The sequence below is a fragment of the Babylonia areolata genome, chromosome 31 (assembly GCF_041734735.1).
Source record: "Babylonia areolata isolate BAREFJ2019XMU chromosome 31, ASM4173473v1, whole genome shotgun sequence".
Taxonomy (NCBI): Eukaryota; Metazoa; Mollusca; class Gastropoda; order Neogastropoda; family Buccinidae; genus Babylonia; species Babylonia areolata.
In genome coordinates this window covers 15,000,155-15,026,789 of record NC_134906.1, presented here as the reverse complement: position 1 = coordinate 15,026,789, position 26,635 = coordinate 15,000,155, and the positions used below count along the sequence as shown (strand labels likewise).

The 26,635-nt window shown below is 45.5% G+C and overlaps 1 protein-coding gene across 1 annotated transcript in view; it reads right to left on the bottom strand.

The window, feature by feature from the left end:
- The window catches only part of LOC143275817 (sodium-dependent dopamine transporter-like), a 36,823-nt gene that overhangs the window by 7,556 nt on the left and 2,632 nt on the right, over window positions 1-26,635 (bottom strand). The window contains exons 3-12 of the mRNA XM_076580094.1: window positions 26,200-26,331; window positions 23,760-23,969; window positions 23,312-23,414; window positions 22,320-22,452; window positions 16,224-16,358; window positions 12,920-13,023; window positions 10,722-10,846; window positions 9,678-9,790; window positions 3,769-3,897; window positions 2,410-2,509 (exon numbers count right to left, since the gene is read on the bottom strand). Coding sequence (XP_076436209.1) covers window positions 2,410-2,509; window positions 3,769-3,897; window positions 9,678-9,790; window positions 10,722-10,846; window positions 12,920-13,023; window positions 16,224-16,358; window positions 22,320-22,452; window positions 23,312-23,414; window positions 23,760-23,969; window positions 26,200-26,331 — 1,284 coding nt within the window. The remainder of the gene's footprint in view (window positions 1-2,409; window positions 2,510-3,768; window positions 3,898-9,677; window positions 9,791-10,721; window positions 10,847-12,919; window positions 13,024-16,223; window positions 16,359-22,319; window positions 22,453-23,311; window positions 23,415-23,759; window positions 23,970-26,199; window positions 26,332-26,635) is intronic.

Below are 26,635 nucleotides of genomic sequence, written 5' to 3'. Positions count from 1 at the left end.
GTGGAAAGTGGGAGTGGTAACAGACTGCAGTGGAAAGTGGGAACAGACTGCAGTGAAAGGTGAGAATAGACTGCAGTGGAAAGTGGGAGTGGTAACAGACTGCAGTGGAAAGTGGGAACAGGCTGCAGTGGAAAGTGGGAACAGACTGCAGTGGAAGGTGAGAATAGACTGCAGTGGAAAGTGGGAGTGGTAACAGACTGCAGTGGAAAGTGGGAACAGGCTGCAGTGGAAAGTGAGAACAGACTGCAGTGGAAAGTGGGAACAGACTGCAGTGGAAGGTGAGAATAGACTGCAGTGTAAAGTGGGAGTGGTAACAGACTGCAGTGGAAAGTGAGGACAGACTGTAGTGGAAAGTGAGGACAGACTGCAGTGGAAAGTGGGAACAAACTGCAGTGGAAAATGAGGACAGACTGCAGTGGAAAGTGGGAACAGACTGCAGTGGAAAGTGGTGAGAAAGTGAGGACAGACTGCACTGGAAAGTGAGGAGAAAGTGATACTGCACTGGAAGGTGAGCACAGACTGCAGTAGAAAGTAAGGAGAAAGTGAGGACAGAATGCAGTGGAAAGTGGGAACAAACTGCAGTGGAAAGTGAGAACAGACTGCAGTGGAAATTGGGAACAGACTGCAGTGGAAAATGAGGACAGACTGCAGTGGAAAGTGGGAACAGACTGCAGTGGAAAGTGGTGAGAAAGTGAGGACAGACTGCACTGGAAAGTGAGGAGAAAGTGATACTGCACTGGAAGGTGAGCACAGACTGCAGTAGAAAGTAAGGAGAAAGTGAGGACAGAATGCAGTGGAAAGTGGGAACAAACTGCAGTGGAAAGTGAGAACAGACTGCAGTGGAAATTGGGAACAGACTGCAGTGGAAAGTGGGAACAGACTGCAGTAGAAACTGGGAACAAACTACAGTGGAAAGTGAGAACAGACTGCAGTGGAAAGTGAGAACAGACTGCAGTGGAAAGTGGGAACAGACTGCAGTAGAAACTGGGAACAAACTACAGTGGAAAGTGAGAACAGACTGCAGTGGAAAGTGAGAACAGACTGCAGTGGAAAGTGGGAACAGACTGCAGTGGAAACTGGGAACAGACTGCAGTGGAAAGTGAGTACAGACGGCAGTGAAAAGTGAGGAGAAAGTGAAGACAGACTGCAGTGGAAAGTGAGGAGACAGACTGCAGTGGAAAGTGAGGAGACAGACTGCAGTGGAAAGTGAGGACAGACGGCAGTGGAAAGTGAGGATAAAGTAAGGACAGACCTCACTGGAAAGTGAGGACAGACTACTGTGGAAAATGAGGAGAACGTGAGGACAGACTGCAGTGGAAAGTGAGGACAGACGGCAGTGGAAAGTGAGGACAGACGGCAGTGGAATGTGAGGAGAACGTGAGGACAGACTGCAGCGGAAAGTGAGGGCAGACTGCAGTGGAAAGTGAGGACAGACGGCAGTGGAAAGTGGGAACAAACTGCAGTGGAAAGTGAGAACAGACTGCAGTGGAAACTGGGAACAGACTGCAGTGGAGAGTGAGTACAGACGGCAGTGAAAAGTGAGGAGAAAGTGAGGACAGACTGCAGTGGAAAGTGAGGAGACAGACGGCAGTGGAAATTGAGGATAAAGTAAGGACAAACTTCACTGGAAAGTGAGGAGAGAGTGAGGACAGACTACTGTGGAAAGTGAGGAGAAAGTGAGGACAGACTGCAGCGGAAAGTGAGGACAGACGGCAGTGGAAAGTGAGGACAGATTGCACTGGAAAGTGAGGAGACAGACTGCAGTGGAAAGTGAGGAGAAAGTGAGGACAGACTGCAGTGGAAAGTGAGGACAGACGGCAGTGGAAAGTGAGGACAGACTGCAGTGGAAAGTGAGGACAGACGGCAGTGGAAAGTGGGAACAGACTGCACTGGAAAGTGAGGACAGACTGCAGTGGAAAGTGGGAGTGGTAACAGACTGCACTGGAAAGTGAGCACAGACTGCAGTGGAAAGTCTGCAGTGGAAAGTGGGGACAGACTGCATTGGAAAGTGGGGACAGACTGCAGTGGAAAGTGAGGACAGACGGAAGTGGAAAGCGAGGAGAAAGTGGGGACAGACTGCAGTGGAAAGTCTGCAGTGGAAAGTGAGGACAGACTGCAGTGGAAAGTTGGGACAGACTGCAGTGGAAAGTGAGGACAGACTGCAGTGGAAAGTGAGGACAGACGGCAGTGGAAAGTGAGGAGAAAGTGAGGACAGACTGCAGTGGAAAGTCTGTAGTGGAAAGTGGGGACAGACTGCAGTGGAAAGTGAGGACAGACTGCAGTGGAAAGTGAGGACAGACTGCAGTGGAAAGTGACAGACTGCAGTGGAAAGTGAGGACAGACTGCACTGGAAAGTGGGGACAGACTGCACTGGAAAGTGGGTTCAACACCCTATGTAGGGAGACTCACCATAGATCCAGCCGACCACCACACACTCCAGAATGCCGATGAAAATGATGCTGACAGTGGCCGCGAACCAGTCCGTCAGTTGAAACACGTACATGCCGCCCTGCCACAAGGACAGCGCGCGTATGGATGTGCACCATTTCATACAGCAACTAAGCTCGATACACAACACATTTGCGCAAATACACGTGTACAAACACACACACAAACACTCACACAATGAGAACACATTCATTCTCACTTACCACACGCACAAAATGCACGTGCAGACTAATACACTTTGGACCACGATGGGCATATGAGGAATGAAAACACTTAAAGACAACTTAATACCCCCCACCCCTACCCACCCCAAAAAAGACACAGAATAATAAACCCAACAGAGAAATGTTTTATATGTTTACCACGTCTCCCACGGATTCAGTGTCTCCCACGCTGGTCTGTGATCGAAAATATCAGTGTGCAAAAAAGCTTGCTTTCAGCCTGTGTAACTGGGTTAAGTCTTTGCCGCTGTCCTCTAAAAGACGTTTTGAAAAAAGACCAGAAAGACCGATCTGAAATCCTAAAAACAGCATCAAAACCAATGTAAAATCATTGCTTAAAAGCCCACCTATTTGCAAAGCCCATATTAGAGCTGCAAACTGAAAACAACAAACAAACAAACAACAACAAGAACTATCAACAACAACCAACAACATAAGCGCAGATCATTCCTAGACATCGGGTTTTCAATGGTCAATTGGAAAATATTTTACATTACCTTTGTCATACTATTTTTTGCTGATAAATGAAACATCGATGCAAGGTCAATGACAAGAAGAAAACGGCGGAAAATGCCCCGTCCCCCATCCTTTTCTGACCTCTAAAAATGCGTTAAAAAATGCAATGGGTTTCTATTGATGACATGCAGTATCAAAATGATCGATAAAAACAACACATTGCAATGGGTTTCTATTGATGACATGCAGTATCAAAATGATCGATAAAAACAACACATTGCAATGGGTTTCTATTGATGACATGCAGTATCAAAATGATCGATAAAAACAACACATTGCAATGGGTTTCTATTGATGACATGCAGTATCAAAATGATCGATAAAAACAACACATTGCAATGGGTTTCTGTTGATGACATGCAGTATCAAAATGATCGATAAAAACAACACAATGCAATGGGTTTCTATTGATGACATGCAGTATCAAAATGATCGATAAAAACAACACAATGCAATGGGTTTCTATTGATGACATGCAGTATCAAAATGATGAAATGAAGCATGAACACTATGAAGGATTATAACTATTTTTCTCTATCTGAATGACGAAAGTAAAGACGTCAGCACTGATTACGTAGTATACCTGAGTGACGAAGGGCAGCGAGACGAAGAGATAGACGCAGCAGAAGACGGCGGTGACGACAGGGCGACGACCATGAAGACGAGGATAAAGGTCGGTGATGGTCGTCAGTCCCACCTCAGCAAAGGTAATCTGCAACCAAAGAATGAACGTTGAAATCACACCCAGAAAATAAGACAGGGAGAGAAGAAAAACAACTTCAAGTTGTGTTTATTGTGCCACAGCTGACTGCACAGAAAAAGGAAGAAACAAGACAACGTGACCATGTTGAACTTTTAGTTAAATAACTTGTACGACCGACTGATTGAGAAATGTTGATTGATTTATGTACAGAAGGCCTAACATCTTCACAGCTGTGAACCGGTATAACCTGAGAGAGAGGTGAAGGGGTAGACATGTGATCTGAAAAAAAAAATGTTGGTCTCAATGACTCGGATGATCTCGGAATTCCAGTCTTCATCTTCTTCTCCTGCGTGCGTGTGCTGCAACTCCCATGTTCACATTCAAGTGTTTCTTTTTAACTCTGCCATGTAGGCAACCACACTCCGTTTCCGGGGGTGGACATGATGTGTCTGTTCTTGATTTCATTACCCACCGAACGCTGACTTGGATTATGATCTTTAACGTGTGTGTTTTATGTCCAGTATGTCTATGCACACGAAGGCGGTTCAGCCCCTAGCAAGGCTGCACATCTGTTGACCCGGGAGATGAGAACAATCTCTACCCTCAGCCCACTAGGCGCCACATCTGTTGACCTGGGAGATGAGAACAATCTCCACCCTCAGCCCACTAGGCGCCACATCTGTTGACCCGGGAGATGAGAACAATCTCTACCCTCAGCCAACTAGGCGTCACATCTGTTGACCCGGGAGATGAGAACAATCTCTACCCTCAGCCCACTAGGCGCCACATCTGTTGACCTGGGAAATGAGAACAATCTCTACCCTCAGCCCACTAGGCGCCACATCTGTTGACCTGGGAAATGAGAACAATCTCCACCCTCAGCCCACTAGGCGCCACATCTGTTGACCCGGGAGATAAGAACAATCTCTACCCTCAGCCCACTAGGCGCCACATCTGTTGACCCGGGAGATAAGAACAATCTCCACCCTCAGCCCACTAGGCGCCACATCTGTTGACCCGGGAGATAAGAACAATCTCCACCCTCAGCCCACTAGGCGCCACATCTGTTGACCCGGGAGATAAGAACAATCTCCACCCTCAGCCCTATCTGTTGACCCGGGAGATAAGAACAATCTCCACCCTCAGCCCACTAGGCGCCACATCTGTTGACCCGGGAGATGAGAACAATCTCTACCCTCAGCCCACTAGGCGCCACATCTGTTGACCCGGGAGATAAGAACAATCTCCACCCTCAGCCCACTAGGCGCCACATCTGTTGACCCGGGAGATAAGAACAATCTCTACCCTCAGCCCACTAGACGCCACATCTGTTGACCCGGGAGATGAGAACAATCTCCACCCTCAGCCCACTAGGCGCCACATCTGTTGACCCGGGAGATGAGAACAATCTCTACCCTCAGCCCACTAGGCGCCACATCTGTTGACCCGGGAGATGAGAACAATCTCTACCCTCAGCCCACTAGGCGCCACATCTGTTGACCCGGGAGACGAGAACAATCTCTACCCTCAGCCAACTAGGCGCCACATCTGTTGACCCGGGAGATGAGAACAATCTCTACCCTCAGCCCACTAGGCGCCACATCTGTTGACCCGGGAGACGAGAACAATCTCTACCCTCAGCCAACTAGGCGCCACATCTGTTGACCCGGGAGATGAGAACAATCTCTACCCTCAGCCCACTAGGCGCCACAACTGTTCACCTGGGAGATGAGAACAATCTCCACCCTCAGCCCACTAGGCGCCACATCTGTTGACCCGGGAGATGAGAACAATCTCCACCCTCAGCCAACTAGGCGCCACATCTGTTGACCCGGGAGATGAGAACAATCTCCACCCTCAGCCCACTAGGCGCCACATCTGTTGACCCGGGAGATGAGAACAATCTCCACCCTCAGCCCACTAGGCGCCACATCTGTTGACCTGGGAGATGAGAACAATCTCCACCCTCAGCCAACTAGGCGCCACAACTGTTGACCCGGGAGATGAGAACAATCTCCACCCTCAGCCCACTAGGCGCCACATCTGTTGACCTGGGAGATGAGAACAATCTCCACCCTCAGCCAACTAGGCGCCACAACTGTTGACCCGGGAGATGAGAACAATCTCCACCCTCAGCCAACTAGGCGCCACATCTGTTGACCTGGGAGATGAGAACAATCTCCACCCTCAGCCAACTAGGCGCCACATCTGTTGACCTGGGAGATGAGAACAATCTCTACCCTCAGCCCACTAGGCGCCACATCTGTTGACCTGGGAGATGAGAACAATCTCCACCCTCAGCCAACTAGGCGCCACATCTGTTGACCTGGGAAATGAGAACAATCTCTACCCTCAGCCCACTAGGCGCCACATCTGTTGACCTGGGAAATGAGAACAATCTCCACCCTCAGCCCACTAGGCGCCACATCTGTTGACCCGGGAGATAAGAACAATCTCCACCCTCAGCCCACTAGGCGCCACATCTGTTGACCCGGGAGATAAGAACAATCTCTACCCTCAGCCCACTAGGCGCCACATCTGTTGACCCGGGAGATAAGAACAATCTCCACCCTCAGCCCACTAGGCGCCACATCTGTTGACCCGGGAGATAAGAACAATCTCCACCGTCAGCCCACTAGGCGCCACATCTGTTGACCCGGGAGATAAGAACAATCTCCACCCTCAGCCCACTAGGCGCCACATCTGTTGACCCGGGAGATAAGAACAATCTCCACCCTCAGCCCACTAGGCGCCACATCTGTTGACCCGGGAGATAAGAACAATCTCTACCCTCAGCCAACTAGGCGCCACATCTGTTGACCCGGGAGATAAGAACAATCTCCACCCTCAGCTAACTAGGCGCCACATCTGTTGACCCGGGAGATAAGAACAATCTCCACCCTCAGCCCACTAGGCGCCACATCTGTTGACCCGGGAGATAAGAACAATCTCTACCCTCAGCCCACTAGACGCCACATCTGTTGACCCGGGAGATGAGAACAATCTCCACCCTCAGCCCACTAGGCGCCACATCTGTTGACCCGGGAGATGAGAACAATCTCTACCCTCAGCCCACTAGGCGCCACATCTGTTGACCCGGGAGATGAGAACAATCTCTACCCTCAGCCCACTAGGCGCCACATCTGTTGACCCGGGAGATGAGAACAATCTCTACCCTCAGCCAACTAGGCGCCACATCTGTTGACCCGGGAGATGAGAACAATCTCTACCCTCAGCCAACTAGGCGCCACATCTGTTGACCCGGGAGATGAGAACAATCTCTACCCTCAGCCCACTAGGCGCCACAACTGTTCACCTGGGAAATGAGAACAATCTCTACCCTCAGCCCACTAGGCGCCACATCTGTTGACCCGGGAGATGAGAACAATCTCTACCCTCAGCCAACTAGGCGCCACATCTGTTGACCCGGGAGATGAGAACAATCTCTACCCTCAGCCCACTAGGCGCCACAACTGTTGACCCGGGAGATGAGAACAATCTCCACCCTCAGCCAACTAGGCGCCACATCTGTTGACCCGGGAGATGAGAACAATCTCCACCCTCAGCCCACTAGGCGCCACATCTGTTGACCCGGGAGATGAGAACAAACTCCACCCTCAGCCAACTAGGCGCCACATCTGTTGACCTGGGATATGAGAACAATCTCCACCCTCAGCCAACTAGGCGCCACAACTGTTGACCCGGGAGATGAGAACAATCTCCACCCTCAGCCCACTAGGCGCCACATCTGTTGACCTGGGAGATGAGAACAATCTCCACCCTCAGCCAACTAGGCGCCACAACTGTTGACCCGGGAGATGAGAACAATCTCCACCCTCAGCCAACTAGGCGCCACATCTGTTGACCTGGGAGATGAGAACAATCTCCACCCTCAGCCAACTAGGCGCCACATCTGTTGACCTGGGAGATGAGAACAATCTCTACCCTCAGCCCACTAGGCGCCACATCTGTTGACCTGGGAGATGAGAACAATCTCCACCCTCAGCCAACTAGGCGCCACATCTGTTGACCCGGGAGATGAGAACAATCTCCACCCTCAGCCAACTAGGCGCCACAACTGTTCACCTGGGAGATGAGAACAATCTCCACCCTCAGCCAACTAGGCGCCACAACTGTTCACCTGGGAGATGAGAACAATCTCTACCCTCAGCCCACTAGGCGCCACATCTGTTGACCCGGGAGATGAGAACAATCTCCACCCTCAGCCCACTAGGCGCCACGACAGGGATCCAGGAATCAGAAAGTGAAAGTCCAGCGTATTATTCTTCATCATTACCAATATAAACAAAAATGTCCCTTTCATGCCCTGCTGTCATGGTGACCTCAGTTTCGATACCCCTCCACTTCCGTGTTTAGGGTGAGTCCTGTCAATGTCTTCAGCGTCGGCAGATTCATGGTGGGCTGTTGTTGGAGGGACGTGGCGGCGCCGGGTCTCCACTCTAGGAGGGACGCTCACTCAGTCTGGTTCCGCGACTAAGCCATTATTGTCCTCAGTAGGGGGCTTAGTAGGTGGTGTCCTAAGTACGTTAAATCAGAACAGGCTCCACTGAACACCAACGAAGTGAATCAGCAGCAGTGCAGGGTCTCCTCTGGTGTGTGGCCTCCTGGCGACCTAACATCGATGGTTTCCTGCGGACTGCCGACGCTGGGACTGTGACAGACGAACCCGGGTGTGGAAGTGTATGGGGGACTCGGAATGAGTGGCATGGGAGCAGTGCCACTGAAAACAGCGCAGATGATGGGGCAGCAAAAAGAAAAAAGAAAGAAAAGAAAGTCCAATGCATTAACCACTCGGCCATTGCGCCCGTCGAAGAAGCCAGTGAACGGGCAAAATTGTCGGTATTGACGAAGAATTGTTGCAGCAACAATGAAGGCATCGTCAGCAGTGGCAGCAGCAGCGCTGACGGTAAGTGAAAATATTTGTTTGTATTTGTATGTGTATTCCTTTTTATCACAACAGATTTCTCTGTGTGAAATTCGGGCTGCGCTCCCCAGGGAGAGTGCGTCGCTACACAACAGTGCCAACCATTTTTTGTATTTTTTCCTGCGTGCAGTTTTATTTGTTTTTCCTATCGAAGTGGATTTTTCTACAGAATTTTGCCAGAAACAACCCTTTTGTTGCCGTGGGTTCTTTACAGGACCTCAGTTTATCATCTCATCCGAATGACTACCACTAAAGGTCTAGTGAAGGGGGAGAAAATATCGGCGGCTGAGCCGTGATTTGAACCAGCGCGCTCAGATTATCTCGCTTCCTATGCGGACGCGTTACCTCTAGGCCATCAGTCCATATGGTCTGAGTTATGAAGCAAAACTGATCATAACAGTAGTGATATCATTTTACTATGGCAGCAGCAATGAGACTGCTACCAAGCATTATGAATAAAAGCAATAGCAGTAGCACCTGTAGTTTTGGTAGCAGCACTAGTAGCAGAACATACAGTAGAAGTGGTAGTAGAGGTAAAGAACTATCAACGGCAGTTGTTCTTTTTTAAAGTATCATTCAGATACGCTAAGGTATCAACGACGCAACATATACAAACCACCGGTGTAAACGCTCTGATGATAAGTAATACTCTTCATCTCAAAATATATCAGCCTTCAGACGACTTCTCTTCACAAGACTGATGAAGACAGCGAGAAAAATAGTTGGAATGTTTCAAGAAAGTGCAAAACAAACAACAACTGCGGATATCGAGTTTTAACGTGTATGATCTAATGCGTTTTATCTGTGATCAAGTAACTGGTGTTCACCCAACAATCTGTGTTACCTGACTGTCTATGGCCAAAGTGACAATCATGAAAAAGAACAGGACCGACCACAGCTGCGGCAGAGGCATCAGGGAAAGAGCCTCAGGGTACACGACAAACGCCAACCCCGGGCCTGTAAAATAAAGAAAAGAAGATATATCTATATATAACTCCAGTCAAAATATCGAGACATTGCGCACCGGCAAACTACAAAAATGGAGAAAAAAAATAAAGTGCAAGCACACATATAAAGGCCCCACTGACAGGGTTTTTTGTTCCTAATTGAGGGGTCTTTGCTGTATTTGACCAGAATTCATTGTGGGACGTACTTATGTATGTATGTATGTATGTAGCAATAACAGTAATATTGATAAATCAGAATTCAATGTGGGAGATGGTAAAGTATGGTAAGTGTAGTAAAGTATAGCAAATGTATGTACGTATGAAGCAACATTAGTAATGATAATGACAATGATGAAAATAAGCACGAGCGCACGCATACTACACGCGCACATGTACACGCGCATAATTATCTTCATACATCCATTAGCAATCCTCTCCATAACGCACATCCTATCCCCCCCCCCCCCCAGCACCCCCCCCCCCCCCCTCCCCTCTCTCTCACCCTCTCTCAGTATCAGGGTACTGGTACACACTTGTGTACGTTTGTGTGTGCATGTGTGTGTCTGTTTGAGCGCGCGCGCGCGCGCGTGTGTGTGTGTGTGTGTGCGCGTGCGTGCGTGTGTGTGTGTGTGTGTGTGTGTGTGTGTGTGTGCGTGTGTGTGTGTGCTTGTTCCTGTGCGCGTGTGTGTTTACGTGTATGTGTATGTATATGTGTCTGTCAAGGTGCTGGTGCACGCTTGTGTGTGTGTGTGTGTGTGTGTGTGTGTGTGTGTGTGTGTGTGTGTGTGTGTGTGTGTGTGTGAACATGCGTGTATCGGTTTGTTTAAATCACGTGTATGTCTGTACGTGCGGTGTGCATGTGCGTGTCCGCACAAATACATGTGTAAGTACGTGTTTCTGCGAATGCATACGCACTCGTGTGTGAAAGTGAGATGTTTTACCTGAGGAAACCACCTTGTCGATGGCCTGACCGGACACATAAGCCATGTTGCCGAGCACGGCGAAAATGGGGAACCCCCCTAAAATACTTGTTCCCTCCCCGATCAGCGTCAGAATCAGGGCATCCCTGTTGACACGGCGTGACATCAGTTAAACAGTCAGTCAGGCAACGGATCATTTGAGCGATCAGTCCGGACAATCACATGAGAGGGATTAAAATCAAAACAGATTGAAAACAAGAAAGAAAAAAATACCAACAAGAGGCAAAGGCCCTTGATGGCTCTTTATGATTCTTGCTGCACAGCAACAACACGGAAAACGAGGGGCTAGGAGGGAGGGAGAGGAAGGGTGTCGGGGAGGACAGGGGATGAGGAGGGGGAATTACCAGTACATACTTCACGATCCAAGTTATATTTTTGCCCACCATCAGAACCGAGTGTTTGTCGAAACGAACGTTGTGTGAATAGACTACATACAACAGAACAGCGTGCCCCGTAAATGGGACAGTAAAGCCTACCGTGAGCAGCCCACCTCCATCGGCACTTGATTGTTCAATTACAGGATGCTGATCTATTAAACTTTCAAACTTTACCTGTCTTCGTCACGACTCTGCGGCCTTGATAAAACGAAAAATAGGTTGGAAAACGGATTTTTCGGACGTAATACACACGACAGTCACTCTGGACAAGTCCAGTTCTTTCGGCAAAATACAGTCAGTGGATCGACCAGTCATCACCCGCCTCCTACCAATCAAAAACACTATATAAAAAAACATTAGAAAATAAAAATTAAAAAAGAGGGGATGGGGTGTGTTACTCACTGTCAGAATTCATGAAGAGACACGTTCATCTTCAGTTCAAAACCTATGAATATTTCTCTCCAAACAATAACGGAAGTTGAGGTCGTTGGTCTCGTTGCAAAAACCCGGAAAAAGTTTTCAAACGCACATGCACAGTACGACTGAGGTTTAACTGGACTGAATATTTATCCATTCAGGTGATTTTTCATGGACATTATACAGCAAGTGATTAGGCCTATGCATAAATCATTCTCTGAATAAAATTTAGCAGCTTCCTGTGCCTCCTTTCAATAACGTTTCATCGCGAATTATCAATATAAGCGCGTGCTGATCATTTATGACTATGCATAAAAGAACTCTGCTACGCTACTTTTACCAAGGAACGACCACTTGGGCGAATGTAGATTGTACAAGACCTTCACACTATGTGTAAAACACACTAGTCTTTCAATGCTGAGAGTCATATTTCAAAAGCTTATGTTCTAGATGAGTGAGATCCGATTTCGACAACAAAAAACAATCCCTATTGCATATTGAGACTGATGTACCACTACTTGGCAGAATGTTGCTGCACGTGACAGCTGTATGCATCAATGCAGCTTCCATCCTAAGCATGAGCTCCAATTTGAACTAAAAACGATAAAATGAATGCTAAGAGTGCTAAGTGGAGTGATGGCATATATAGGTAACACGTCCGGCTAGGAAGAGAGAATCTGAGCGCGCTGGTTCGAATCACGGCCCCCTCCACAAGACCTTGAGTAGTGGTCTGGACGCTAGTCATTCGGATGAGACGATAGACCGAGGTCCCGTGTGCAGCATGCACTTAGCGCACGTAAAAGAACCCACGGCAACAAAAGGGTTGTTCCTGGCAAAATTCTGTAGAAAAATCCACTTCGATAGGAAAAACAGATAAAACTGCACGCAGGAAAAAATACAAAAAAATGGGTGGCGCTGTGGTGTAGCGACGCGCTCTCCCTGGGGAGAGCAGCCCGAATTTCACACAGAAAAATCTGTTGTGACAAAAAGAGAAATACAAATACAAGTTTTATTTATAAGAAATATAAAAGAGCAATCTGTGGAACATTTTTGGCTTCTTATAAACTAAAAACGACTGCTAAAACAGTAAACGTGCTAAGTTTTATCAATAAGAAATAAAACATTAACAGTAATCTGTGGATTTTTGGGTGGGTGAGGGTGGGGGGTTGGGGCTTCTTATCATTTCCAGAAGAGCATTTTCAATTAATTAGAATGTATGGAAATAACTGATTTGTTTCTTTTTTCTTAAGGTATTAATATGGTGTCGAAAATGAATTCGTTACAGTTTACCACGGACAAACACACACACACACACACACACACACACACACACACACACACACACACACACACAGGCACACACACCTGAGACAGTTGTTGTGAAACTTGTTGAAGGAAGCCATGACGATCAGACCGCCCCAGCCCGGGCCCAGGGAGTAGAACACCTGGAGAGCCGCCTCCACCCACACCTGTGAAGAATCGCTGTCGTCGTTATCATCGTCGTTATCCACAATGTCGTCATCATCAATCACCTTCGCCCAGTCATTACTCTTTTAAGAAGGAATGTAGATCAGCCAAACCTCTATCTGTACGTGTGTAGTGGAATTCAGTTTCAGTTTCAGAAGCTCAAGGTGGCGTCACTGCGTTCGGACAAATCCATATACGCTACACCACATCTGCCAAGCAGATGCCCGACCAGCAGCGTAATGTGGAATGTGATATAAAAATCAAATCATCATCATTATCGTTGTCATTGTCATTATCAACGTCGTCATCGTCATCGTTATCGTCGTCCCCATCACCAGTCTACGCAGCACATGACGTAAGTCAACAACACCTGTCGCGCCGACTCGATTCAACCCCCCTGAAATGAGATCATCGCCGCCGTCATCATCATCAGCATAACCATCACCAGAATCATCATCATTGTCAACGTCGTCATCATCACCACCATCCCCATCATCATCATCAAATATACGCGCGCGCGCGCGCGTGTGTGTGTGTGTGACTGAAGTCTGACTGAATGATACAGGAAACGAATGATGAACGCCCTAAGGCCTGCTATGCAAATGGCTCCGTAAAGCGCACAGAACTTGGTCTCTGACCGAGGATAGGCACTATATAAATATCCATATCAATCGGTCACCATCAACACCACCATCAGAAGCAGCAGCAGCAAGACCACCATCACGGCCACCACAACAACCACAGCGTGACCCGAGCAGTACAACGCTGTACGTTCAACCAACCAGTACACCAAATCACACATCACACCACAACACATCGCAGTACACCAAACCAAACCACAAAACACCACACCACATCACACGGCAGTACATCACACCACACCACACCACATCACACGGCAGTACATCACACCACAACACATAACACTGCAGTACATCGCACCACAACACATCACTCGGCAGTACATCAACCACGTCACACCACAGCACACGGCAGTACATCACACCACAATACATCACACGGCAGTACATCACACCACAATACATCACACGGCAGTACATCACACCACAATACATCACACGGCAGTACATCACACCATACCACATCACATGGCAGTACATCACACCACAATACATCACACGGCAGTACATCACACCACATCACACGGCAGTACATCACACCAAAATACATCACACGGCAGTACATCACACCACAACACATAACACTGCAGTACATCGCACCACACCACATCACACGGCAGTACATCACACCACAATACATCACACGGCAGTACATCACACCACATCACACCTCAACACATCACACGGCAGCACATCAACCACATCACACCACAACACATCACACGGCAGTACATCACACCACAACACATCACACGGCAGTACACCACACCACATCATAGTACACCACATCACATTACACCAAATCACACATCACACCACACCACATCGCAGTACACCAAACCACAATACACCACACCACATCACACGGCAGTACATAACACCATAACACATCACACGGCAGTACACCACACCACATCATAGTACACCACATCACATTACACCAAATCACACATCACACCACACCACATCGCAGTACACCAAACCACAATACACCACACCACATCACACGGCAGTACATAACACCATAACACATCACACGGCAGTACATCAACCACATCACACCACAACACATCACACGGCAGTACATCAACAACATCACACCACAGCACACGGCAGTACATCACACCACACCACATCACACGGCAGTACATCACACCACAACACATAACACAGCAGTACATCGCACCACAACACATCACTCGGCAGTACATCAACCACATCACACCACAGCACACGGCAGTACATCACACCACAATACATCACACGGCAGCACATCACACCACAACATATAACACAGCAGTACATCGCACCACAACACATCACTCGGCAGTACATCGCACCACAACACAACACACCACATCACACGGCAGTACATCACACCACAACACACGGCAGTACATCAACCACATCACACGGCAGTACATCACACCACAACACATCACACGGCAGTACATCGCACCACAACACATCACACGGCAGTACATCGCACCACAACACATCACACCACAACACATCACACGGCAGTACATCACACCACAACACATCACAACACATCACACGGCAGTACATCACACCACAACACATCACACCACAACACATCACACGGCAGTACATCACACCACAACACATCACACGGCAGTACATCGCACCACAACACACCACACGGCAGTACATCACACCGCAACAAATTACACGGCAGTACATCACACCACAACACAGGGCAGTACATCAACCACATCACACGGCAGTACATCACACCACAACACATCACACGGCAGTACATCGCACCACAACACATCACACCACAACATATCACACGGCAGTACATCACACCACATCACACCACAATACATCACACGGCAGTACATCACACCACATCACACGGCAGTACATCACACCACATCACATGGCAGTACATCACACCACAACACATCACACGGCAGTACATCGCACCACAACACATCACACGGCAGTACATCACTCCACATCACATCACATGAAAGTACACCACACCACAATACACCACATCATACTACACCACAACACAGCACAGTACACCATTCCTTACCATACCAGAAATCTACCCACCACACCAAACAACTACCACCACACCACAGCACTACACCACACCACACACCACCCCACACCATCCACATCACACCACACCACCTATTCCACACCACACCACCCACATCACACTACACCACGTGTGCACATCCCACCGCACCACACCACAACACTATATCACAACACCCACACCACATCGCACTACCCACACCACACCACATCACACCACATCGCACTACCCACACCACACCACATCACACCACAGCACACTACCCACACCACACCACATCACACTACCCACATCACACCACATCGCACTACCCACACCACACCACATCACACCACAGCACACTACCCACACCACACCACATCACATCACCCACAACACATCACACCGCACCACATCACACCACATCAGATCACACCACCCACACCACATCACACCGCACCAGACCAGACCAAATCACACCACACCACACACGCAGTTCAATCACCTGTGGCTCCAGCAGCTTGGCGAAGTCCGGTTTGATGTAGAAGAGGATTCCATCGACAGCCCCAGGTAAGGTGGCTCCACGCACCAACAGTACCGCCAACAGGATGTAGGGAGCTGTGGCCGTCACGTACACTATCTGGGATCAATAGATTGATACACCATCAGTAAACCAGTCATCAATAAATCAGCCATAACCCATTCAGTCATTTAGCAAATCAGTCACTAAAATGTTTCATAGTAACTTCGAGTTGTACTTATAAAAGAACTGGAATAAGAGTTCTTAAAGAAACATCGAAAGTTCAAGAAAAATACAAATACAACCAAATAATTTTGGAGAGAAAAAAAAACAACCAGCTCAACGCTAAGAAGTCGATTACCTTCGATAAGATAATGGACTTCTGCGTGTGTGGGCTGTCGGGAATGGCCAGAGGGCAAAACTGATGCAGGAGTGAAGCTACTCATAGAAGAAAAACAGTAAATAATAGGTCATCATCATATACACAGATAGCTCAGTCACCAAAGGCCAATCCGGCTAGGGATTCACTGCGAAACAAAATGGAAAAACAATTAGGAAAGAGAATGCTGCCTACAAAGTCACAACCTCCAGCCTTAACTCACTCAGTACGGCCAGTCCTCTGTTCTCCTCTACACAGACCCCTCGGATGTCCAGTGGGTGTCTGAATGACCCAACCTTTAGCTTCCGTCGTCAGAACTGTGGTATTATTTGTCAACATTCACCTCTTCAGTATAAGAGCGTTCCGCTTGCAATATTTTGATGATGGTAATTGGGATGAAACGCTGTTAACGTCGTCTCTTTCGCCGTTCGTATGGAGAGAGTTAACGATGGAAGTTGAAGCTGACACATGCTCTCCAGTGGCTATCGTCTATCCATATGCCTGGAAACCAACATGCCATGATTCTAACGGACTCAATGAACTTCATACAGAAAACTGAAAGTGGAATGGGAAGCCCAGAGTGGCATGAGGCAATGCGCAACTTTCAGATTCAAAAACCTTACATGGTCATACTGCCCGGGACATGCAGGTGTTAAGGGAAATGAGCGAGCTGACAGACTTGCTGGTAACGAGACAACAACGAGTGGCCTACATCTATAAAAATCGGAAATCCTCAGAAAAGTCAAAGAATACCAAAAAGAACAGATACAAGGCCATCACACCATCGATCGCCTCAAAGAAATAAAGGTAGAGAGAGGCGGCGGCCGTAAATCTAGCATGAAAGGTAGAGCACGATGCATTGCAAATCAAACGAATATCGGCATCATTTCCAAACAAACATTGCGCAGATTTCTTCAAAACGGAACAGAGTCTCTGTGGGCTTTTCCAAATACAATAGACTGAGCAACACGCTAGACGCCACGTTCCTGGCATCAGAGATCTTTTCCTACCCGTCTTGCGGCCAATCAGTGGACGTGTGTGTGTGTGTGTGTGTGTGTGTTCTTTAGTTTAGCGTCTTTTCACTATCAGTGATATTAGACGATTAAAAAAAAAAAGTGGGGGTGAGGGGGGTGGGGGAGAGGGAAGAGGAAAACAGAAAAGGTAGAAAACTACCAAAAAATGCATAACTAACATGCAATTACATTTGACAGTAACAATTCAATAATGATAATAATAATCAGAAACCATTAACACAATTCTGAAATACATTAAAGGAATGTACAAACAGGGCTATGAACCAATGCCTCAGAAGATTCGACCATAAGAACCTCGTCAGAAATAACTTTCCAAAAATCATCTGAGAATAGTTATTCTCTTTGAAATGCTTGGGCAAGAAGGTACGTAACTGCTGACAGTGAAACAATGATGCAAGCTGAACTGCTTACCACAGATGCATGTAACATTTTTACTATACTTTGTCTTCAGCGCATCAAGTTTTATACAGAAAGTAGAGGTTATTAATATTGTATAGCAAGCTGATGGATTCGGTATCTTTTCTTTAATAATATTCTCGGGGAATAATGTCCCTTTATGTTTAAAAAACTTTTCCTTCCATCGGTTATGAAATCGACACCATGCTGATTTTTCTAACAAAGTGTATGCCTCTTTTACGGAAAGACGGACATGTATTTTTGTCGATTTTTCTAAATCTTGTGTTCCTCTTTTAGCTGCTCTATCAGCAGTTTCATTGCCATGAATGCCCACATGAGAAGGCACCCAACAAAAACTGACTTCAGTCCCTTTAATCCTCAAACAATGTACCAAATGATTTGCCTCAATAACTGACTTCAGTCCCTTTAATCCTCAAACAATGTACCAAATGATTTGCCTCAATAACTAAGTCAGGTCTTGTTTCAAGGCTAAATAATTCTAGAGCATAAAGTACTGATTTGGAATCAACAAAGAATGCTATTTTCGAGAAAACTATTTGATAGCTCACTAAGTAGTTCAGAGCTTGTATAATAGCAATTAGCTCAGCCGTGAAGGTGGAAAGATGTTTTCCAATAAAGTAAGATTTTTCAACTTTAAAGGCAGGAATATAGAAAGCCGCACCAGCATTTTTGTCATCAAGAACAGATCCATCTGTAAATATATGATTCTGATATTTTTCTGCTATATGAATTCTGGCAATACTTGTGATATTAATGTTTTCTTCCTTTTTTGTTTCAGAGTAAAAATGCTGCAAGACCAACTTAAAGTGCACATTATCGTGTTCATATGGCAGGGACTGTCACAAAGACTAAACATTGCCCATTTGGAAAGAGACAACCCAACTAGTCGAGAAGGGTTTTTCAGTAATTTCGTGATACCAGCTTGATGTTTTAGTTTTTCAGTCAACCTGAAACTATCAAAATGTTTTATTTGGCTTTATAGAGTGCACATTATGTGCTTTGTGACTCTTGTAACCACACATCCGATGACATGCATGTGGGATTTTCATCTTAAGAAACCGCCACCAACCCCCACCCCCTAAACTTTCATCATCCCTCCTTTTCCGTTGTCCTTTGATGTCTCGTGCGAGTGATGACTGAATTAACGCCAAACAACCCCACCGTAACATTTGTTCAGAGTCATAAGTCTCTGCTACAGATCTCCTTTACAATTTCTGTGATACTGCCTGGTGTCCTAAAGGTAGATGCAAACATGCAGCAACCGGTCTGTTGTGATTGGAATGGACTGGTCACTTTTGTAACTTTTGTCGTGAGATTGTGCCAGCCAGTCATATATCTGATCATGTAAGTGTGTTATTGGATCAGTCGTTTACAGTCAAAATCAGTTACTAGAGCACAATCTGGAAGAACAGGACCTTCGCTGACGGGTAAAGGAAGATTTACAAGTTAATGAACTTCTGGGGATGTTTTAAACATTCATTTTTTGTGCTTTACAGTACCATAGCAAACATGATTTGAAACGAGAACGGTCTTACTGTATATCCCACATTATAAAATATCCATTTCGGTAGTTACAATAGCATGATTATACGCAGTTACCACGACCTAATAAAATATATGTTGTCGTTCAGGCATTACGGATAGTCTTCCAGGCCTATTATGGATTTGCTGGTCAAGGCCATCACTTCTTGCTGTGACCTTATTACAGATTTAATTGATCTCCTGACGTGCAGCTGATAGACTTTAAACAAAACAAATTCAATTAGATTCCAGGTAATCAGAGTGTTTATGAATTTAGCTAATACAGATCTAGTGCAGCGCAGTATTTGTGTGAATGGTCACAGGTAGTGCGATAAAACAAACACTGTTAAAAAAAAAAAAAAGTAGTCACCGTAATCTAGTCAGTGCGTGCAGTGACCTAATTTCAAGACTAAATCTAGCCATTTGAAGAAAGTGCTGGTAGATCTATGTGCTTCAAAATGTTCAGACAGCATCACAGTACATGCGTGAACACATATTTCCATTCAGTTGTCTCTGGCTACAAATTTTATATTTGTCTTCAAAACATTTAAGTTAAAGGGTTTGCCGGTCACTGTTATCTGGTTTTACTGTGACCAAATTACATATTTAGTGCCAAATCTATTAAGCAAAGTGTCTGAAACGAATATACGTAATACAACAACACACTGTTTGAAAATCAAAAGTGATGCTCAAAGGAAAGACAACATTTAGATCTGCAGTTACAGTGAGGCGGCCAGCACGTGAAGGGTAACCTACATCCATAGATATTTGTAGCCAAACGACGAAAGTGTCAATAAGTCTATTGCCTGTGTATGTTCAGATAGAGTCACAGTTCATGTGTGCAACGGGTCATGCTTTCACTTCACAACCTAACTGTTGGGATTCGTTGAGAATTGCTGCGACTCGCTTAGCACATGATGTTTTCGAAGACGCCATATTTGTTCACTTTACGTTGCGTCGATTTTATGAACACATAGATCTTTCGATGAATTTTCGTGTGTCACACACACTACATAATGAAACATCAATTAAAATATTCAACAGAGAGCCTGAACTTTCAATAAAAATTACTTTTTTTCGAACTTTGAGTCGGAAACTTGGCTAAATTCGAAGAATAGATGGGACCCGGCTAAAATCGCAACTTACAGAGGGTAGCCTACTAGTAAAACCGTTGAAAACCGACTACATTCATACACTACCTTGATTCAAAAGGTCTAGGGGAGACGATTAATGCCTGTTCACTGCTTATTTCCATTTATGACTTCGCAGACTGGAGTTTCCCCGTCTTCGTTGCATACAGCATGCAACTGAAATAGGGCAAAAGAGTGCAGTATTTTTTGTATTTTTTTTTAACATGGTTTTGACAGGCATGCACATGAAAACATTGAAAATACTACAGTTCCAGGGTGTTTTGTGCAAAGATACTTACCGACAGAAAAGATAAGACTTCGAAGATGCATTATCTCCACATCTTCATAATTTTGACCCTGACTACTTGTTTTTTTGTGAGCAGCTAAGAATCACTGCGTGCGACTTAAGCCGGCCGGGTTTTCGCGTGCTGCGTCACATATATTTGTATATATGTGTGTGGGGGTGGGGCGGGTGGAGGAGGTATGGGCGTATGTGTGTGTGCTTGTAAAAGTGTGTGTGTGTGTGCGCTCGCGCGCGCGTGTGTGTGTGTGTGTGCCGTGGAAGCTGCGATACGTAGCCTAAAATTGAGTGTGTGGAGGAGGGGCGCGGGGGGGGGGGCAGGGTAATTTGTGTGTGTGTGTGTGTTTGTGTCGGGGCTCGTGTACGTTTATGTGTATTTGTTTGTGCTTTCATATCTGTGAAACTGCATATTTGTTGCATAGTGTTATGCATTATTGTCTTTTTTCTCTTTTTTTTACAGTCAATTTTCATTTATTGTTGTTATTATTATTATCATTATTATTATTCTCAAGGCCTGACTAAGCGTGTTGGGTCACGCTTCTGGTCAGGCATCTGTTTGGCAGATGTGGTGTAGCGTATATAGATTTGTCCGAACGCAGTGACGCCTCCTTGAGCTACTGATACTGATACGGATACTTGTGGGCTGCAACTCCATCGTTAACACGTATGAATCAGTGGGCTTTTACGTGCACGACCATTTTTACCCCGCCATTTAGGCAGCCAGACTCCGGCCATTTTCGGGAGTTTCAGTCATTCAAACTTATTCAAAACTCTGCCTCTGACTTTGATGTTTGTTTCTAAATTGACAATCAAATCAAATCACCTTACTGACGGTGTGTAAAATCGCCCTTTCTAGTTCTGCACCACTTGCACGAAAAGAGTGACGTGAATTATCCAGATAATTTTCAAGGCATTTCATTTTTAGATACATGCATCAAGTTATGAGTATATATACAAGTCTCAGTGTTTTGAATTATCCGTTGGAGATCGGAACTGTGTGCTTGTCTCATTTTAAACACAAGGTTTTGAGCTGAACAATACTGAAAAAACTTTTCGAGCTCGAATTCTCTCTCTCTCTCTCTCCCTCTGTGTGTGTGTGTGTGTGCGCGCGCGCACGCGCGCGCGCGCGTGAATGTGAGTGCCTCGTTGGATGTAGATAGTCTAGAAATAAAGGAGCAGAGAGAAAGACAGAGGGAGAGAGACAGAGAGAAGAGATGGATGAATAGCGAAAAGTCGGTTGAGAATGCTGAGGTTGATGGAGTCAAAGAAAAATCTGTTTAACAAAAAATTTAAGCAGACCTTGCCACTGGAGTGAACCCCTTTAACAAGCGCCCCGAAACAGACCACGAGGGTCAAGGTCAGTGTGAGGGCCAGGTACCACACCACAGATCCCAGATCATCAAAACCGCTGGACAGTTGGAGAACGTTATGCCTGCGTGGAGACAGAGGCACAGACATACGGACTATAATAGCAGCATTTACAAACAACCGTTATTTTTGTTGTTGTGTTTCACACACACACACACACACACACACACACACACACGCACACGCACACTCACACACACACACACAGGCATTAATATCATTTTGTTTCCATTAGCACAAGTTTTTCAAGCATGATTCATACATAGTTCCAAGCTGTCAAGCTGCAAAAACCATTTTCATTACACATTTTGTGTGCTCTGTTTGTACATACACCTCTGCTACTCGTTTTGTAGCCCGGTTTAAACCAAAGAGCAGAGTATCTCATGACATTATATTGCATGAATCATCTTTGAAATAGACACAGAACGAGTTTCACAGCGACGCACTATCATGTCCATCACAGATGTATCATAAACACAGGTGGCGCTATGGCCTTGTGCTGATGCCTCCGACTTGGAGGCAAGTGTCCAATGGTTCGAATCCCATGCACATACGGTCAGGGATTTTTGTTTTTTGTTCTTTTTTTATAATTCCCCTCTTCACTAGACTTGGAGTGGTGGTCTGGATACTATATAGTCATTCTCGGATGAGATGATAATCCGAGGTCCCGTGTGCAGCAAGCACTTAGCGCACGTAAGAGAACCCACGGCGACAAAAGGGTTGTCCCAGGCTTCTTTATATCTATCTATCTATCTATATATATATATATATATATATATATATATATATATATGTATGTATGTATATGTTTATAATAAGAATCCATTTTGATAGTTAACAACAAGAGAAAGGGAGAAACGGTAGAGTCATGCAGGGTGGGGAAAGAGTAGCATGACGGGTGCAAAGTTGAGTAAGTGACTCACTTCCAGAATTCTTCTGCAGACGACATCTTTTCCTTGACGTCACTTCCTGGTGTCGTCAAATTCCCGTCGGGTGTAAAATTGCTTGTGACTGCATAGTTCCCTGCTGTAAAATAAATGAATAGATAAATAAATAAACATGATATAAAAGAAAAATTAAAAGAAGAAAAAAAAAGATTTACAATGTTTGAAGTATTATCTCTCCATGAACACATTACGGATGACATATAATAGCATCAAAAGGTTTGCAGTGAAAAGCATACATCACACCAAAACATTGCTTTACATCACTCATATGTATGTATGCGTGTGTGTGTGTAAAACGATTCGAAAACAGTGGTTTGGAGTAAAAGGAGAGAGTCAAACACTGAGAGACAAAGAAACAGATGGACAGAGTGACGGAGACAGAAACATCAGCAGAAATGTGACATTTTAATAACATTGTACTCACCAAATGACGCATTCCCATTTTCTGATGCTGATGACGTGTTTCCAGGCTCCAAATACGTGAAACAGTGCGGAGTGTTCCACCACTCCCCACACAAAGCCCAGGGCAGTACAGACCGAAAGGAGGACGCCAGATAATAGAGGGCCCACGCCATGATTGTGTTATAATACCAGAAGACGATCATTGAAATGATTACCATTCCAAGTCCAGCACCTACAGGAAAAGATGAATTCAATCAAGCAGCAGGACAGCATGAGATCGAACCACAAACAAAATATGTGTCTAGGTAATAATGTGTATACTGCACACACACACACACACACACACACACACACACATATATATATATATATATATATATATATGTGTGTGTGTGTGTGTGTGTGTGTGTGTGTGTACGTGAGTGTGCATGTTCAATTGAATAAAATCATTTTAAGGTTGCTAATCAAAACGTGTGATTGTACTAAAAGCGTCTGTTGGTCAACTTGGTGATTTAAACAACGGGCATAATTCGTGTAATTCTATACTTTTAAATGTCCTTTCGACAAAAATGTTATGCATTCACATAATGAAAACTCCGACTCGACATAAAAACTTAAACGTTATATGTCAGACTAGATATTGCGTAAAACATATTATTTTGATATTCAGAAAGAAAGAAAGCCACTTGAATATATGGCTCATTATTATATTATCTGCACTCCCCCCCTAAGGAGGGAACAGATGAAATCTGCATTTACCTTTAAGGAGGGGACATATTGTATCTACGCTTAGCCGCCTTTGACTCAATAGACCATTCAATCCCTCTTTCCCGTCTTCACTTTACATTTGGTATCAACGGCACTGTTCTCAAATGGTTCAAATCTTATCTCACTGATGGATTCCAGTCTGTCATTGTTGATAATTTCCAGTCTGCACCCGTTAGAATCGAACATGGAGTCCCACAGGGATCTGTTTTAGGCCAAGTGCTCTTCACACTGTACGCTGCTCCTCTTGCTGAATTTATCAACCACCATAATGTCAGCCATCATTCTTATGCTGATGATACTCAACTCCAGAAGAGTGATACCCATGAAAAATTGTCGTCGCTCTTGCAAGAAACATCTGACTGCTTCCTGGACATTCTAATTGCTGGATGACTCTAAATACGTTAAAATTGAATGCGGACAAAACTGAAGCAATGATCATAGGAACTAAACAAAAACTCTCTTCCATCACAATTGACACAATCAAACTTGGCAGGATATCCATCCCTCTTTTCAGTTCAGTCAGGAACCTCAGCTTTGTCCTTGAAAACACACTGTCCATGCAAAAATTTATCAGTCAGACATGTCAGTCCTGCTGCTGTCAATTTCGGCGCATCAGTTCCATTCGGAAATATCTGTCCACTGACGCAACATATAGACTTGTCGTTTCTCTCATTCTCTCTCGCTTTGACTACTAACTCTCTATTGTCTAGTTTGCCTGCTTCATCCACTCAGTCCCATCAGCGCAAGAAAAGATCTAAGTACATCACTCCTCTTTTGCAACATATCCATTGGCTCCCTGTCTCACACAGAATAAAGTACAAGATCAGCACTCTATGCCATAAATATATTCACAAATCTGCCACTTCCTATCTATGTGGCTGCCTTCATCTCTACACTCCATCTTGCTCTCTACAATCGGCTTCGGATTCACTCTGTTTACGCATACCCAAACACTCCACTGTTGACCGCCTCTCTTTCTCCGTCTATGGAGCTTGCAATTGGAATGAACTTCCTCTTTCGCTTCGTCAGGTCTCCGCACTCAGCTCTTTCAAGTCTGGCCTTAAAGCCCACCTCTTCCCGAGCCTCCGTTCCCTGCTTCTTCCTTGTCTTCAGTTTCTCCAGGTTTAGAATCTTGCATGCGTGTGAATGACTGGAGCGAAAGCGCTTTGATTTGTCTCTGCACAAGATTCAGCGCTATATAAATATCATTATTATTATTATCATTATTACTTACCCTTGAAGAATGGACAGATGGTATCTGTACTTTGTTGTCTTTACTTACCCATGATGAGAGGACAGATGGTCAGTATGTGTACTTACCCTTGAAGAGGGGACAGATGGTATGTGTACTTACCCTTGAAGATGGGACAGATGGTATCTGTACTTACCCTTGAAGAGAGGACAGATAGTATCTATACTTACCCCTGAAGAGGGGACAGATGGTATGTGTACTTACCCTTGAAAAGAGGACAGATGGTATCTATACTTACCCCTGAAGAGGGGACAGATGGTATGTGTACTTACCCTTGAAGACAGGACAGATGATATCTATATTTACCCTTGAAGATGGGACAGATGGTATCTGTACTTACCCTTGAAGACAGGACAGATGGTATCTATACTTACCCTTGAAGAGGGGACAGATGGTATCTGTACTTACCCTTGAAGACAGGACATATGTTATCTGTACTTACCTTTGAAGAGGGGACAGATGGCCCAGGCCTGGTGACAGTTACGTCCACTGAACTGTCCAATGACCAGTTCCAGAGCGAACAGCGGCAGACCAATCAGTGCCAGACATACCAGAAAGGGAATCAGGAAAGCCCCTGGAAGATGTAGTAGTTGTAGTGAGAAAGGGTTGTTGGTGTTTATTTCATTCCATAACGGATCAATAAAGGCTTACTGTGTTGTAATATGTTGTGTTGTGCTATGTTGTGTTGTGTTTGATAATTCAATGATTGATGACTGGCACTCACAAGGAATTAAGACAGCCCCAGCTGATACTGCTGATGGTTTTTTGATTGTTGTGAAAGGTTTTGGTCCTCAAATGTTTGCAAATACCAGAGAGGAAATTGAAAAAGCCTGGCTGACTATCTCTCACATTTTGAAACCCCAAAGAAATGCAAAAGA